The sequence below is a fragment of the Boleophthalmus pectinirostris genome, unplaced genomic scaffold (genome assembly GCF_026225935.1).
Source record: "Boleophthalmus pectinirostris isolate CB_2022bp ecotype Guang Dong unplaced genomic scaffold, ASM2622593v1 HiC_scaffold_4, whole genome shotgun sequence".
NCBI lineage: Eukaryota > Metazoa > Chordata > Actinopteri > Gobiiformes > Gobiidae > Boleophthalmus > Boleophthalmus pectinirostris.
The window spans coordinates 2919371-2937203 of record NW_026571353.1 but is presented as its reverse complement, the minus strand read 5'-3'; the positions used below and the strand labels follow the sequence as shown (position 1 = coordinate 2937203).

Below are 17833 nucleotides of genomic sequence, written 5' to 3'. Positions count from 1 at the left end.
TTGGTCGTTTTTCAGCAGATTTTTTAAATTTTACCTATACAAATGACAATTTATGCCTCTTTTTACACCTGACAAGTATCAAATTGGTTCAAAGAAATAGATGGTTCTGGATAAATCTGCTGGAACAGGAGACACAGGGCTCAAAAGTGGGACTGTCCTAGTTAAATAGGGACATCTAGTCACCCTAGCCTAGACAGAATCTAAAGTCCACTAAAATCCCTAAATATAAGTTAATTCATAAGCAAGTGTCATTAGAACATAATAGATGCAGAGATGTTCAAAGGACCCGCAGGTAGTCTGTGCTCATACAGTAAGACCATTTAAGATCACAACTGAACTCATTATCATTCTCATTCTCAGTATATGGACAGGCCATGCCTCATATGAAAGCTCATAACCTCTAGAATTCTCTCTCTGAGCTGCAGAAGCTGCACTAGCATGGACTCAGGATTGGCTGCAGGTGCTGGGGTTTAGTTAGTGGGGCTTCTGGTCAGAGTGCCCTTTAGGTTTAAACAAAACATGCTACATGTCTCCAAGAACAGTTGATAGTCAAGGTCAGTTAAATACAATCAATCAATGAACCTGTCCAGGGACTACAGGTGGAAATTAACACTGATGCTACAATCTGATGTACAATGCATCTCTCCTGTTAAGGTAAATGCAAAAATTGTGCACTGTCCCTGTCTCAAATAAATAAATAAACTGGATTTCAGCACAGTGAGGTTCATGCTACATTCTGAGTGGATAACCCTCTTGAGAAATTATGACAAAATATTTATTTCCAATTCCTTTAGGAGCTGAATGGAAACAGGAATAAACACAGAGGTGTAGCCAAAGTGTTTATTTTATTTGCTCCCAACCCTCAGCTCACTTCAAAAGCACCTGTTGTGAACTGTTATGTATGTGATCTTTTTATGCTGTGATGTGTGAGCACAACAGAATTACCTCCAGAGTTGTATTAAGAACTATCAATGTTACTCCAGTCGTTATTTCAGTGAAGTGAAAGAAAATAACCCTCTTTAGAACGTTGTGTAAATACAGTAATTTGAAATGATACAATAGCATTTTCAGAGAAAGAGCACAAGAGACAGCTGTTATTTTGTCAATAGGACATTTTATTCATACTTCTGTCTTTAGTCAAATACAGTAATAGTTGTGGCCAGCTAAAATTCACGGCTGATTCTAACGCCAAGCACTTTCACTTTGAGACGTTTCTCCAGCAACAGAAAAAGCAACGAGATGAGCGAGTGAGAGAGGTGAACGGGTGAAAAAAACAAAAAGGACATGAAAAAGGAGAGTTATGGCACATTTGGTCCACGGTTTTTATTATAATCGATTTTCAACAAAAATAAAGAAACAGAATTCTTCCAGAAGCATTAATGACAGCGTTGAGACACAGGGGGCGCTCTTCAGGTTTTAGATAATAAAAGCCAATTGTATTTTATAAATGGTTTCTCCCTGGTGCGTTCATTGGTTCGGTCGTTCTTCTCTTCATCCAACAGGAAATGGGGAAGGGCGGGGCTCAGAGGTGATTGACAGGATTTACAGGAAGTAGTCGGGAGTGCGTCTGGTCACATGGGGCTCGCCGCGACGAGGCGCCGGGTCGAATTGAAGGCTGAGGGAGAGAGAGAAAAGGATATAAGAATGTATTTCAGGTGCCCTACCGCATTCATACCTCTGCAGTGTGGAAAGGAACAGATAATACTCCCTACAACTGTACAACAACTCACCCTTATGGAGCAGATAATACTCCCTACAACTGTACAACAACTCACCCTTATGGAACAGATAACCCCGTGTCCTGTCCATCATAATATCATTGTTGCACTTCCTATGACCTCTTGTATAAAGCTGAGATTTAAATTTTATTACTTATTTTTCTATTTGACACCTGTCTCTTGCTCTGTTTTGCTACATATTTAGAACTGATTATTACCATTTATATTTTATATTATATTGTGATGTGTGAGCTCCTGTGGCCAAATCATTCCCTTGTGGATCAATAAAGTTTGTCTAAGTTACAATCACAGCAAGACTACGCACTGGACTTCAAGAGTTGTAAAAAGCTCATCACTGTGAGTAAATAGGATGCTTTGAATGCAAAGGGAAATTGGGGTATACTACACTACTATGGACACTACAAACTGTTTAAAATGTTCTGTTTTTCACATTTTAAAGGTTGTTAATGTTAGGTACTTTAACTGAGATGTGGGCAGGAAAATTGTCTTTGCTAATCTATAGTTAGGAAATATAGCAGGATAAAACACCGGTCACTAGGATAAATTGACTGAATAGAAAGAAATACCTTTGTTTTGTTTCATGCCATTTGATTATTTTGTCAAGTACAGAGAAAATGAGCGACTGCAACAATAAGATTGTTTTCATATAAATATTGTTGTACTCACAAAGAGTATTTAAGGGTGTCGTCCAGTTCCATGATGGCTGCCTGGTTGCCACAGCGATAGCAGTAGTTTGGAGCACTGAAGATGGTCACCACGTTCTTATCATGGCCCCAGTTATATCCCTGAAGAAACAAAACAAGACGGATTATTACAAGAATGATCTAGAAAGAGCACTACACGGCTCCAGACACAGCTGCATACATGAGTGGAAAGAAATACAAAGCTCGAGTTTACCCCAAAACATTTACTGTAAATACATTTTCAATTAACTGTTTAGTTGCCCAAATTTTGTATTAGTCGACCAATTACTTTATTTAGAGATTATAAGCATTTATATGGGGCAAGAGCAGAAAGGTTAGTAAAGTCAGACGTTAGTGAGTTACCTGGAGTTTTTTTTTTTTTATGTATATGTAAAACGTCAGATTAAACTCATAATTCTCAAGTTTAAAAAGTCTTCATATACATTCATTGTAAAAAAAAAAAAAAAAGTTGTTTTGTATGAACTCTCCCTGCAGGTGTAATCTTGTGAGTGCAGTTTGGGTCAGATACAGAGATATGTCAAAGTTTTAAGAGCTTTTGCCACACTCCCTTCTTAGTAGACTAATTGATTGGCAGCACAAGTCTTAAAACCACAGAGAATTTTTTCTAGTCGACAACAGCAAAAAGGCAAACTATAAAAGGAAGCAGTACTTTCGACTTTTGTGGATAATGATTAATGCTCAATGTGTAATACAAATTACAATTTCCAAGTTGAGTGTAATCAATTGAGACAAAAATATGAATGAGTCCAAATTTAAAAAGGAGCCATACTAAAATCTATGTTGATCTAATGTTTCCTAATCAAAAATATTCCTGGAGTTTTGTTTCATTCACACATATTTAAACACATATTTAGGCTGAGTTCTTCTCTCAACCTGAAAACACTGTTCCACCTTGTGATGTCATGTGGCAACACAAGAAATGCGCTATTGTGTTTTTAAACCCCATAAACGTTCACTAGAAATCATTTGGATAATTTCATACCTGAAACTGCTGATCTCTACTGAACAAAAGGTCAAAGGTAGTGGTTAACTACCGCTTCATAACATTACAAGGTGAAACGGAACTTTGGAAATGTAGACAGACTAATAATAAATGGGTTATTCAAACATGTGTGCATGAAACCAAACAACTCTAGGTCTGTTTTTGAGGAGGTAACAACATTCTAACATGGCTTCAAGGTCAGAGGAGTCAATTTTCAATCTTTAAAAAAAGCTGTCTAGAGGCCAGCCTTTTACACCGATTGGCCAGCTTGTGTTTGTTGAAGTGATTGTATGACAGTGGGAAGGGTTTAGAGCCACTCCTGTCAGTGAATGGTTGACAGGTAGTTGACAGGTAGTTGACAGGTGACGGGGGGGGTGACAGGTGCTGTACCTCCATGACAAGCTGGTGGGCCCTGGACACCAGGGTGAGGCCGTTGGCGTGGTTAAACGTCTCGGAGATGTCCTGTCCAAAAGTGTAGCCGGCACCGCGAGGAGAGATACCCCAGCCACCGCGATCATCAGGGTCAGACCACAGCAGGTCACACATGGGGCCCTGGAGCAGCGCAGGGGACAAACATTTTAGTCAAGTGCATTACATACTTTTGTATGGGATTGTTCAAGGTCATGGAGGGATTAGCAAGTAAGGAAATTATGAAAAGGAACACTACTGTTCTTAAAAAAGAACTAAAAAAAAGGCTGTAAATCTCTCAGAGGACCTTATAAGTGCATGACAGGTCATGTTTTTCTAAATTTGACTTGGTGGGATAGTACCTGTGGGAAATATTTATCATAGTTTTATATAAGTTCAGGGGCAGTTTTTGGAAAAAAGTTAAGAAAAGTACAAAAATACAGGAAGTAGTGCCAAGTTCTAAAACAGAATGCCTCTGCCTATGTCATGAAAAAGAAAAATTACATCCAAAATGCAGAAATAAAAAGGTGTTGTAATATATTTTTATTAGTCTAATCATAACTATTGTGTCATTTAGACAAGCTCTGGCCCTTGTTCACAATATGGCTACTAGGTGACAGTTATTACCTTGGCAAACCATAGCCATATCAAGTTGCCAAAGCCTCGTAAGATCAGATGCCACAGTGGTAGTCAAATCTTTATTCAGATCTTTAACGTTAATTATGTTTTTGTGAAATGCATAGTCTACCCTGTCATATGGCTTTAATATTTTTGTAATATGTAGTTGAAGCAAAATGGTCCTGCGTGTGCTCTCCTACTTCTCTCTGTGCACAGAACGTCTCACTACTGTCACTGTAACCTGCTCAAGCCACTGCTTTTCCACTCCTCACACAACCTCATCCTAGGTCTCATGCTGTGTCAGTAATCTGCAAAGAAATATTTTAAGACTCTGCAGCGCTTTCAGCAACAGTAAAGCTCACCTCGTGTGGGACTTCCTGGAGACGATCCAGGGCTCGTATGTGATCCAGAGTGTCTATGGAGGGAGACAAGCCACCATGGAGACAGAAGATCTGAGAGGAGACATAGAGACAGAGAATTAAGTGTGTGAAGGAAACAGTAGCTCCAGAACTAGGCCAAAGCCCAAATACCACGCTGATGGAGCACACGTAAACGGGTTTGGTGAGTGATACAGTGGATGTTATTACTTGCACACCAACATCTGATTGTTATCCGATTTCTGGACCTCCAAGATTATTGAAATGATATGGAAACTATGAAATATTATGTGAGTAATTAGACAGACCATAATCAGAAATAAATCTGATGACATTTATGTTCACATGAATATAGTATGACTCCAAAAATCTGAATAATCAGATTGTGAGTATAAGTTTGTCCCTGTAGCCAGCATGTTTACACCTGATTCACATATTGAAGAGAACTGCCCAACCCAAAGCTTTGGTTCATCTGGTCAACCTGCATACCATGCAAACTTCATAGAGAACCTGACGTGGGACCCCTCTTGTATGAGGCAGAGCGCTAACCCCCTGCTCATGTACCTGTGTGTCGACGAGTGCGGTGAGGGGCAGGTAGTCAAACAGGTCTGTGAAGTACTTCCAGACATTGGCGTTGCCATATTTGCGCAGACACTCATCGTAGAAGCCGTAGACCTGTGTGATCTGCCTGGACTCGTGGTTCCCTCGAAGGATGGTGATCCGCTCCTGGAAGCGCACCTGCACACACACAAACACATAAAGGGCTCATTACAGGTCAAGCACACACAAATAAATCTGTGACAGACAAGATTAACACAATGGAACTCTGAGCAATGGTCACAGCTTTGAACAGTGAAAAGCTCTTCTTATTCAGTTCAACGACTGCAACTGTGTGATTGACACCAAGCATCTCAGCCAAACACCAAGCCTTTGGACAGGGTTCACTGGCACTGTCTTGCTATAGGGTTATGGTCAAACATCAACTGGTCTTTAAATGTACTGCTGAAGGAGATATATTCTATAACTATACATTACATGGCTCTTTAAAAAAAAATACCCATTTTTGCCTCCATCTGAGAGGGGGACATGACCACATTCTCCTGTCGGAAAACCAAGTCTGGAGGTCCAATGACCAGAATGTATAAAGTGGATCCGGGATATTGCATTATTTTAAGTTGTAATGGTGATATATGTATACATGAATCATGCCATTACTAAAAGAAGCAGCAGTGCTCCCACTTTCACAGTCAATAGTGGTCAAGCAAGAGCACAGACGGGAGAGAGAGTGTCTGAACTATGACTCAGCCTTTTCTCAGGACTCACTGTTTTCACTCAAACAACTCTGTCCTGTAATAAGCAACAGGATTTAACAGTACAATCTGGGATTTTAACCTCAAACAGCAGACATTTATGCAAAGAAGCTATTGTGACATTTTAAACTACCATTTCAGATCCATTTAGCCAAGACGTTGAGACAGATTAGCTGATTATCATGAATAGTGCTGATCACAACCCACCCTACCTTCCAGTCTCACTGCATGCTCTCTCCCTCCCTCTCTCACGCTCTCCCTCTGTTTCTCTGGCTCTTACCTCCCCCATTTCCCTCTCTCCTGCCTCCCGGCCCTTCCATCTCCTCCCACTCTCCTGACTCTGGGTCTCACCTTTAGTGTGACGAGCAGCGTGACGGTTTCCACAGAGTAGTACCCTCGGTCCACGTAGTCACCCATGAACAGGTAGTTGGTGTCCGGAGACTTGCCCCCGATTTTGAACAACTCCATCAGGTCGTGGAACTGTCCGTGCACATCGCCGCACACCGTCACCGGGCAACGCACCTTCAAAACAAACCACCCACAGGTTTTATCAATCACCAAGTAACAGTTTTTTTCAGTTCCAATACAATCCTGATATTACAGCTTTTTAAACAGCATTTATTTCCTTTAAACTAAAATAAAAGTAACAAAAATAACCAGGTATGTTTTGTAGCGGTCATTTATTCATCAAGTAACTACAGAACTTCTTTGTACTAATTCAAGTTCAAACATTTTTGGTCAGCCATCGATCAAAAGGACATTTTCGTTGACTGTAGGCATAATTTGTGTAGACTGATAAGATTTGAGCTGCTTAGGGTTGAATAAATAAGTCATGACTCATTATACAAACGAACAAGTGCCTCTTTCTGCTATTTATAAATTGCAGTTCATGTTTGTATTATATTGGACATTAGAATCGTGGGTAGTTCCACTTTTTATTTTATTATTTTTATTTTTTACACAAAATTCTCAAACAGACTGCAGGAAAAGGGCTCAGGTCATGTGACTGTTTGCTCAAGTGAGATTCGAGTGTTTGGTGTCAAAACTTGGAGGAATCTGAGCCTCAGCAGCTGATTCTGATCACTAAAACTTCAGAGAGAACAGACAAAAAATTTTCTAGTACCTATGCAGCGTTACTCATTGACCAGAATCATAAACTGAATGTTAACATGACTCCTTGCTTAAGTAAAACTAGTTTGTACTACGGCAGGCTGTTATGGCGATAAACATTTAACTGTGAGCTCATCTCAACCATTTGTTCTGAAAATTCATGGGATTCATATGTCAATTTATCCTTTCATATTTCAGCCCTCCCTCAAATATTAACACTATTGAAATTGTTTACAATGTGCACTTTCAACATGTATTGCAAAATGTGTCAGAGAATCGCAAATACATTTTTCCCCCAAAATGGTACAGTCCTATTCCAAATGCTGAATACAAATAAATCAAGATACTGGAGCTGCACATAAACAGTGAGGAGCTCCTCAGCTGATTCAAATCAAACTAAATGAAACAGAAACAGTGAGTAGACTTCCTCACAGCGAGGGCCCATCAGCTGAATGGGCTAAAAACAAACCACACATGACAAGAACATGAGCCACAGGTACAGCCAAGCTGAACTAGTGTGCTTATTATCTCATAAGTGAAAGTCAACATTTAACAAACCTCAGTACAGATCAGACAGAGAGGGACATAGGAGGCATCATTGTGTTTTGTTTGATTTAAAGTGCATATGACATGTTAGACTACTCATCCCATTAAATCTATAGTCAACATAACATCACTGTATTTAAGATTATATACTATAAGTCTTTCCTATTTTATTTCTAGCTTTTAAATTTTGGTGAAGTTTATAATTTTACTTCCTGGTTGAAGGAATGACATAGTTGAAGGCATCTCCATACTCGTTACCTAGAAACACTAATGTTAACCAGGGACATGTTTAGACCAATTATATAAATGGCAGCCCCTTTATTATGTTAAAGAAGGTTTTAAGCTATCAGAAAATTGCCTTCCTTCTGTGTACATTGTCCAAGTTTGGATGGAATTTTCTGTGTTGATGACATAGGTAGAGGGATTCTGATTCATACCTCAGTGTACTTCCTGTATTTTTGTTGTTGTTTTGTTTTGTTTTTTCAATTTTATTCCACAAACTGTCGATGAACTGATGTAAAACTATGGTAAATATTTAGCACAGGTACCATCCCATTCCGACCAAATGTGAAAAACCGTAATGTGCAATTATAAGCAGTAGTAGACAAGGTACTCAATCTTGTTACTTGAGTATTTTTTATACTTGTACTTTTACTTAAGTAAAAGTATCACATGAAAAAACCTAAGTACCCCTTAGTACTAAGTAATGTACTTAAAGAGTAAAAGTTGTGCTGATTTTAAGAGATTTAGTTGATGTTTCTAGTAGTTTTTGTCGATTTGTATTTTCTGCATTTTCAGTGTGAAAATATAAAAATAAAAGTACAGACACATGCTCTCAAAGTATAGAAAAAAAATCCAGTTTAAAATGCACTCATTGACTTACTTGTACGGATATGTAAAACTTTTACTTGAGTACTTTACTTTTACTTAAATACTTGAGTTTTTGTTTAATACAGTACATTAGCACTGGTGAGTTTTAGTGCTATAGTTACTGTAATGTTCCAAATGATTAAAGATTGTTTTCCCATCAATAACTGCCAAGTTTTGTGCAGCTTCAAATTTGAAACAACAGTAACTGATTCTATTGCTAGCTTTTTGATATTAGGGCTGTTGTTAAATAAAATGAACATGAGTTTTTCACTATTTTCTGATTGGTGGAGTTTTGGTGACATCATAACCCTGTGACCACAGTATTTGTAAATGTATAGTATAGTTTCTGTAACACTCACCTCCTGAACGTTGGACTCATTAGTCAGAATCTCTTTAGCCTGAAACCAGAACAGAAGAGAATTAGGTCTTTTGAGAGGGAAACATTAATATATTCATATTCATATATTAATAACAAATACAACTGAATATATAAATCCTATGTTTACTTTCTACTCTCTACGCTTTTATATAAATGCAATAGATGAAAAAAAAAGTGTACAAACTCTTTGACACTAATATCATGCTGACCACTGATATTCAAGAAACTAAAGAATCTGAAATAAAATAATGTATAACTCAGATAAATTCATTTGTGTATATTTGAAGTACTTTTGTAATCCAAGTATCAGTCACTTGTACACATGACACATGTAACACCCTTTAATGTTAATCATAATCGTTGACAATACTTAATGCATATTTTTGAAATATACAGAAAATATAAGATTGCAGCTCCTGTCACTTTTGTTTATGGCCAAGTAAACAACTGTTGTCTCCGATTTATAATATATTTGCATTTAACTGTTCGATTCTGAGCATTGCCGTTTTCCATTACATCTGATGAGCAATATTCATCACAATGATTTTATAAAACAATATATCATAAGAATATTTTCTTCAGGAACACATTAGAACTCTAAATAAATAAAAGCCCGATCACGCGGGGCCGTGATCGGGCCTTCATCCATGTTGTGATGCACACAATGAATGAGCAATGTACACAGAGTGTTGCTGACACGATGGTAAATGTAAAACATCACAGTGAACAGGAGAAAATGTGTGGAAACGCAGCGGCCGTCGCACTTTGTGTGATATGACCTCAAGAGACATGACAGCTTAGAACGGTACGGATCGATGCAGGGCGTTTCTCTATGAACGCCATTTCTAAACATCACGCACAAATAAATTTGAAATCTAACAATAATCAAAGCAGACGTGTGAGATGGGTCGTGTTTGAACGAGAGATGAAGTGAAAAAGAGGTGAGGCTGCAGCGCCATTTATAGAAACGGGCTGCGGCTATCTCCCATTGAAAACGCCAGGGATGCGGCGGAAGGCCCCAGTGGAGACACGGGCCAATTCACTCGGAAAACTGAGAAAAACTGTATACATCTCCAAATACTGTGTGCATAGTGCGGGTGTCAAGGCAGACTTTGACAATCAGGCGTGTTTATGAGGCAATCGCCGCAGGATGACGGGCCGAACCTACTGCGTTAATTAGAACGAGCCTCCCCGGTCAGGCCGCAGCACGGAGACGTTAGAGGTGAAAATGGAAAATTAAAATCAATCATACGGATCTTACCTTCTCACAGAGCGTCCGGACCTGGTTTTCCGACAGCTGCTTGCACTCGTTTAGCTGTTCGATCCACTGATCTAGTTCTTTTGTGAACGTTTTGTCGTCCATTGCGCCGAAAAAAGCTCCCGAAAAAACACACTACTAGTTAGCCTGTTAGCTTTAGCCTTTAGCTCGGCGTATTGTTAGCCCGATCTAGTCCAGCCAAATCGGTAGAAAATTCACCGCTGATGTTTTAAAAATACCGTGTCGTTCCTTCAGCTCCTGTCATGATAAGGTACCCAGACTCAAGTACCGCCGATCGGAGTCCGGGGATAGGGGGGAAAAGGTCGAGAGAAACCGAGAGAGGAGCGGCGGAGGCGGCGGAGACACAGCGTTAGCAGTGATGCTAAAAGAGTGAGCTACAATAACATCCGGGCATTTCAGTGGAGAGAGGGGGGCACAGCGGCGGCGCGCGGCGGAGACAGGCGGGGACAGGCGGGACTGCGGCCGGCTGATGTCACAGGCTCACTGCGCATCAGGAGTCTAGGATCATTAAATAGAAATGTATGGGAAAAATACAAGTGACAGCAGAGGGCGCATGGACTGGACTGAAGCAGATTATATATGGCTAAGAGCAGCTGCCTGCCAGACTGATGAAAGCAGGAGGGGCACTGAGGAGGGGGGGCCCACATCAGCTGGGAAAGAGCGTTTCCAACTTCTGTGTGAATCATACAGAACTGCTTTAGTATAGGCCTGTGTGAATTAAAAAAAAAAAAAAAAAAAGACTACCCTCAACAGGGTATGTTCAACATCATAACATGATGTAAAATTGAAGTCTTAAACTCCATGCCTAGTAACTTTTATTTAACAGTACCTACCCCTATATTATACTATACAACGAGGGTGAAGGGTAATTTCAGGGGATCTCCAGGTCACATGGGGAAAAACTAATTAAAACACACAACCAGGTTTAAATAAAGAACACCCTGATTATTTCTATTTGTTGGTTGATTAAATAAATGAATCAAAATAAGATAATGTAATAAAATCTATGATAAAATCAAACATTTTAATAGCAGACTACTTTTGTGAGTACCACACTTTGAGTTTAAAGGTCACAAATGCTAAAAAGAGGTATGATGGGGGTCAGTTGACAACCACAGCCAAATTTAACAGTAAGGACACAAAATATATCATCTCTTTGCCATCTCTCACCTATATGGCTATCAATGATCCTTTAAAAAAAGAATAATGACAGAAATTATACATTAAAACTGGTCATGACTCTGCAGAAAAGCCAATTTATTTTATTTCTTGCACAAAAACACACTGTTCAACAAATGGTTCTTTTAATTTAGTCCACATCAAATCTTCAAAAACTCAAATGTTCACTATGACTTTGTCTGCTTGCTTCCTCCAAAAATAAAAAAGATGGCTGCTGATAAATTAGTGTGAGGCTCAAGGGTTTATTTCTTCTTTTTCTTGCTCTTCTTGCCTCCGTCTCCTGGTTGAGAGCTGCTGTCTGCTCCACTGCTCTTTTGTGTGCGTGTCTTCAACTTTGGAATCATCTCTGCCACATAGAACATCACATCTTTGCCTGAAACAGAAAAACATTCATGGAAGGACATTAAACACTGGAGCTGTTACAATGTGCCTACTAGACATGCCTGGATATGGCTATTACTTATACATTTTATAGTAATATACCATCTGTTAAAAGGAAAGTATGAAGTTCCTGTGCATGTAAAACATGAAGGTAACATTCTGGTATAGTTCTCAATGACTACATTAGGAAATTAGCTGTAAAGTACACAGCATTAATAAGGCAAACTTTACTGAATCCTGTAGGGAAATTAGTCTTCTTCATTTGATCCATCCGTCAGTAACGCTGGGGATAACGGTCTTTCATCAGTGAGCAATGACAGTACACACAGGGACCCTTCTCCAGATCTTGTAGGCTTGGAACTGATTACTCCAATTATGTAGTAGTTGTAGTGAGAAGTGTAGAAGAATGTGAGCAGAAACCCTCTTCATTACATCTCTGAAAGTGTAGTAGTACTAAAAGTAGTTTATAACAATACTCACGTGAGCTGAACTTGTCGTTGCACAGTTCTCCACTGGCCTGTTTGAGCTGCACTCGAACCCTCCCTCTGAACTGCACATCTCTGTTCCACTCTCGAGGATGCATTTATTCTGAAACGCAAAAACACATACCCTCTCATTAAAGACTTTCAAATGTAGCTTACTACACTCCACACTCTAGTGCTGTAAAATCAACAGTGATAAAAGGCTGCCCTAGCTCCTTTTATCTAAAACACTGGTGCTCAGCCTTGGGGCTATGGCTTCCCTCCATATGAGCAGCCAGGCAAAAAGCATATCTATTCCATCTAAGACTTATATTTATATAGTGTCCTTTCCTTTCCCAGTGCCTTGGCACAAGCAGAGTGTGCTTATGGGGGTGGTACCCTGAGCAGAAAGGAAACACCCCCCCTTCTCCCAGAAGTCATTTAAAAATGTGAATACATACAAAAAATGTTATGTATACATGACTTTCCACACAATGTTTAGGATCTACAACTTGACAAAGAAATGTCTACAAACTCAAATGTAAATAAGAATGTAGCACTGTACAACAGTTTGAGAACCAATTTGTTTCTCCAGATGATGTTATTCTTCTGGCTAGTGTGATAGGAGTGTTTATGATGACAACCAATGAAGAGCATTTTATAGTCAATCTTAAATTCAGGACCACACCTGATGCATGCTCATTTTCCTTTGCACACTTCTGTCAGATTGTACTGCTACATATGCTTTCATTCAAGTGGTTCTTGAATCTTAAACACTAATGACATAACCACTCCATACCATCTCACCTTGACCCAGAACACCCGCTGTCCCTCCAGTTTTGTATCATTATTTTGGCTTTTTTAGGGGATACAAGCCCAGAGCCGATATCCTCCTCAGAAGCCCCAAACTGGCCTTCTAATACTATGATTGTCTATGATAAATTAATACTTGCACTGTATTGTGAGGTTGTGGTTCTTGTGGATCTCATTTCTCCACCTCTTTAAGAGATGTTTATTTTCTTTTTTGTATATATTGAATCAAATGACACATACCTCTACATAAACATTGAGGCCAGCTGCTGTTAGCACATCTCTGATCTCAGTGCATGATGGATTTTCTACAGCCTGAAAGAACATTTTAAAACAGAAGTAATATTAACAGTAATAACAGTAGTAATGTCACTACAAAATCAGTTACTATTTTCAGAAGCAGACAGTACTGGTATCTTCACCCATATGATATAATTTCTGCACAAATATTTCAAACTGACCTTCTCTGTGGGAATCCTCCGTCCCTCAGCTAAAGTCTTTTTACTGTTGATATAAATTGGGTACAAACAGATAAACCTGAAACACACAGATTCAAGAGCTATTAAGAAAATATTAAAAGTAAGGCATGTAAACTATATTGTTCAAATAGAAAATAAGTTAGGTAGGGTTAGAAAACAAGGCTGTATAAATTATATCAAGTAAGACTACATTTATGTCATAGGGCGCATCTCATTTCCATTTCCTTGCTTCCTTCTCCTTGATTCCTCTCCTTGATCCTCCATTTTTCAGTTGTCAATCAAATACACCATATTAAGTGGTTTCCCAAATCTCAGAGGAGGCAAGGGAAAGAAACCACGGAGGAAACCTGAGTGAGGGTTCAAGGGACAGACATCAATTAAAATAATTGTGAGAAGCTTTATTAAGGACAGAAGCAAAGGAGGTTTGACATGTAGCATAACCATGAATTTAACATTAAAACTAATAAAAACATATGCTAAAACACATTTATCTGTGGACATAACTGAATTAAAAGTGCCAAAACCATAATATAAAATAATCGAGTACAGTGCTCATTATAGGGTAATTTTGGTCAGAACCAGCATCTGAGAAAAGTCTGTCCCATTCACCCTCAGTTCCTGCTTCCTCCAGCCTCTCCCTGTGTCTCCTCTGTGGCTGGGCCTTTCTCATTGATTTCCTGCAGAATCGAGGAGAGGAATCAAGGAGAAGGAAGCGAGAAAAGAGAAATTAGATGCGCCCATAGTGTTCAAGAAGGGTGGCTTGCCGCTGCAGCTACTACTACCAGTACTGCTCTACAGATCAGAGAAAAAGTAAGCATTTTGGATGAGTAGTCCAATGCAGGTATCATTATTAACCAAGCTGACTTTCTGCAGTATTTACTTTAATTATTATTGTTTTCTCTATTATTTTGGCTGCTGCTTATGTTACACGTCAGTCTAAAGTGACGAGCTGACGACTTATTTTTATCGACAGCTACATCAACAACAACCCTTTTAAAAGGCAAGTGTAAATAATAATGTATGCTTTAGCTTCCATCCTTTCACATTAGCTAGTAATATTAGTTATACATGTTATTTGCAAATATAGACTTTTTTGCACAACTCACCTTTTTTGGTGCTGTTTAACCTTATTCTTTGACTGATTGTTTTACAATAAATGTATGAAGGCATAATCACATCCGGTAATGTGGAATAACCCACAATTGTAAAATGATGTGTTTTTCTCCATATTTTTCACTATTTGAAGGCTTCCCCCACAGAAGCTTTCCATTAGCATTAGCCAGATGCTAACTGTTTTTTAATGGCATCTTCTGCTTTTTTCACTCACCGTTCTTTGTCGGCGGAGTTTTGTGTGAGGTGGGCCATGGTACCGGGGTATTTCAGCTCCAAACAACGGATCAGCGCGGAGACATGAAGGGAATGAGTGAAATAACGCCGTAAAATTTCACCAAACACGCTCTTTTCTGCACGATCTGGAGCCGAGTCTGGAGGATGAGCTGGACTTCCGGTGGAGTTTTGCTGGGAGAAATTGCCTAGCGCCACCTGCAGATGTAATGAGAGAGTACAGGACGAGCAAAAATTTAATATTTAAAAAAATATAAACAATTGTCAGTGGATAAAAGTGGATGTGATGAGAAATTGTTGAGGTGATTACTGAATTTGGTATAGTGTGCCATAAAAAAAACACAATAAAATAAAACATAAATACTAGACCAAAAAAGCAGCTAGTAAATACAAGCCAGTGGCAAATAAGAATGAATATATTAACAATTGTTTTGAAGGCATATGTAATTATACATCCCAGTGACCTGGCCGTACATGTTGTGTTTTATGATAATTCACTGTATTTGCCAATTGCATTATAAAAAAAAAAAAGTTGTACAAACTCCTTAAGCATTACAGATTCACTCTAGCGTTATAACAGGCTTTGTAAAAAACTGTAAGATAACGTTAATATTTTTTATTTAAATGTATTCTCCACAATTATCATTATTATCAGTGGCGGAACGCAAAATTCATTTCCTCTGTTTCTTGGGGAAGCCATTTAAAAGCAACACATAACAAAACAGCCATATCCATGTTTCTATAATCATTTTATTATAGTTTTATGGCCCCAGCTGATTTTTTCGTTTTCTTTCTTCTTTTAGCATTTGTGAAAATCTGTTTGTTGTTCTGATATGTTTCGTTTTCATAGTTCTGTACTTGTTCTTTCTGAGATACGATGGATGGATGTAGATTGATTGAATGAATTCCTTTATTGACTGGATCTCAAAGAATCTCACTTTTATCTAACCTCCAGGAATCTTGTCTATGTGAGTGTGAACTATGTAGTACTTTTGTCAGATTTACTCAGTAACATTTACTTTTTAAAGAAGTTGTACTTTTCAGAGTACCTTTCTAGCAGCACACTTTACACCTACCATTAGCAATATTTAACTGCGTAAAAGTTGTGGTTCCCCTTCCCACTGTGAGTAAGTCTACAAAGTGACAAAACCTTTATGTTGACACTATGAAATTATTTGAAAATTTGTGTTTCTTACCTTACTCGTATGTTAGTAGTAGTTTTCCCGATTACTTTTTTACTCTTACTTAAGTAATTTCTTGTACCACTACTTTGTACTTCTACTTAACATCTATGTTACATTATTTTTGAAGTAATGTCATTCTTGGCTGAAATGTCAAATAATAGCTTTAACCTTGTTATTTTCAGGTCTTCTAGAAGAATGTCCTCTGATGAAGACGCTCCACAGCTTCTCTCCTCCTCCTCCTCCTCCTCTTCCTCTCCTCCTGCAGACTCTCACTACATTGGGAGGAAGGAGGACATAGTAAAAGTGGGCAGAGTGACCAGACTGCTGAACGGCTCCAGAGATGTCCTCGTTCTGCACCACCAGGGACAGCTCTACGCTATGGACATGCGTTGTTACCGTAAGCTCCACCTGTCTGAATTTTTAGATGGTGTCAAGACTCTTAATGAACAGATGCACACTGAACATGTTCAAATCTGATACTGATAACAACTGTAATGCTTATTTATTCTTAACATTGGACAAGATGGCCAAATTGTTTGTGTTACTTTTGTTCACTAGATCATTATCCAATCAGAAAGCAGAGTGAGCCTCACATGAGTCTCTCATTTGGGTTGCCAAAAATGGTGACATCCAGTTGGTTTAAACCTAAAATGCCTCTCTTTGCTTTGAATGGTCACTACCTAAACCCCAGGACCTGCAGCCAATCGTGAGTCAGTGCTAGTACAGCCTCTGCAGCTCAGGGAGGGAACTCTGGAGGTTCTGAACTTTCACATGAGACCTGTCCATAAACTGAGAATGAGACACACTTGGATGTGTCCTCTATCTGCTATCTCAAGGTTAAGGCTCAGTTGCGATTGTAGTATAGTTTTGAAGCTGTAAGAGTTCAGGCTACATACAGCTCCTTTAAATAAATAAATCTACAATATATATATATATATATATATATATATATATATATATATATATATATATATATATATATATATATATATATATATATATATATATATATATATATATATATATATATTAGTTACTGTATTTCTCCATCTTCCTCATAGATGCTGGAGGTGTTTTACAACATGGAGACATAGAGGTCAGTATGTAGTGTGTCAGACTTTTGTGTGTTTTGAGTACGCATGTGTGTCTTGTGTATTTGCTAAACTCCTCCCTCCCTTTTTCTTGTGCAGGAGTTCAATGGCAGGTTATGTATCGTGTGTCCATGGCATAAGTACAAGATCACCCTGGCTGAAGGAGAGGGCCTGTACCAAGCAGTGAAGGATCCTACGGTGAGGCCTCTGAGGACAGAGTGGCGCTCTAAAGGCGTAAAGCAGCGTGTGCACCAAGTCACAGAGGTCAGAGGTCATGTGTATGTGACCCTGAACACATGCGCAGAGGATGTGGAGTCTGACCGGTACCAGACCGACAAATACAGGACTACCTTCTGTAAAGATCACACAAGAAACAACACATAATATGGTGTGGATATTTTGGACCTTTATAATAAAATATACGTCTTTTGCATTTTTGTTTATTATTACTTAATATTACTTTATTAGTCATTGTCAGAGATAGGTAGAGTAGTCAGAAATTCTACTCAAGAGGGATGTTACTTCAAAATAATAATGCCTATGTAAAAGAACTCAAGTAAGTAGTATTAAAAGAAATGACTC

At 38.7% G+C, this 17833-nt stretch overlaps 3 protein-coding genes across 7 annotated transcripts; 1 reads left to right on the top strand and 2 right to left on the bottom strand.

The window, feature by feature from the left end:
• Positions 1-1094: 1094 nt before the first annotated feature.
• Positions 1095-10701, bottom strand: LOC110172513 (serine/threonine-protein phosphatase 2A catalytic subunit beta isoform). Its single transcript, XM_020938398.2, has 8 exons — positions 10305-10701; positions 9024-9062; positions 6490-6660; positions 5393-5566; positions 4814-4903; positions 3816-3977; positions 2406-2524; positions 1095-1615 (listed from the first exon to the last, which is right to left on the bottom strand). Exons 1-8 carry the CDS (start codon positions 10404-10406, stop codon positions 1543-1545), a joined length of 930 nt encoding a protein of 309 aa, XP_020794057.1. The 5' UTR covers positions 10407-10701; the 3' UTR covers positions 1095-1542.
• An 854-nt stretch (positions 10702-11555) lies between these two features.
• On the bottom strand, positions 11556-15163 carry srp19 (signal recognition particle 19). The gene is given in 5 exon segments (XM_055161917.1): positions 11556-11874; positions 12363-12492; positions 13397-13468; positions 13615-13690; positions 14960-15163. Coding segments are annotated over 5 exon segments (447 nt in total). The 5' UTR covers positions 14998-15163; the 3' UTR covers positions 11556-11743.
• LOC110172400 (Rieske domain-containing protein) lies at positions 14174-17684 on the top strand. Of its 5 annotated transcripts, XM_055161914.1 has the most exons (5): positions 14175-14442; positions 14568-14632; positions 16343-16557; positions 17222-17256; positions 17351-17684. In XM_055161914.1, the coding sequence occupies exons 3-5, from the start codon at positions 16356-16358 to the stop codon at positions 17633-17635; spliced, it is 522 nt and encodes a 173-aa protein (XP_055017889.1). In that variant the 5' UTR covers positions 14175-14442; positions 14568-14632; positions 16343-16355; the 3' UTR covers positions 17636-17684. The 5 variants fall into 5 exon arrangements, with proteins under 5 accessions (XP_020793919.2, XP_055017889.1, XP_055017890.1 ...); XM_020938260.2 differs by lacking the exon at positions 14568-14632 and having other exon boundaries at positions 14174-14442; XM_055161915.1 differs by lacking the exon at positions 14175-14442 and having other exon boundaries at positions 14549-14632.
• The last annotated feature ends 149 nt before the right edge of the window (positions 17685-17833 follow it).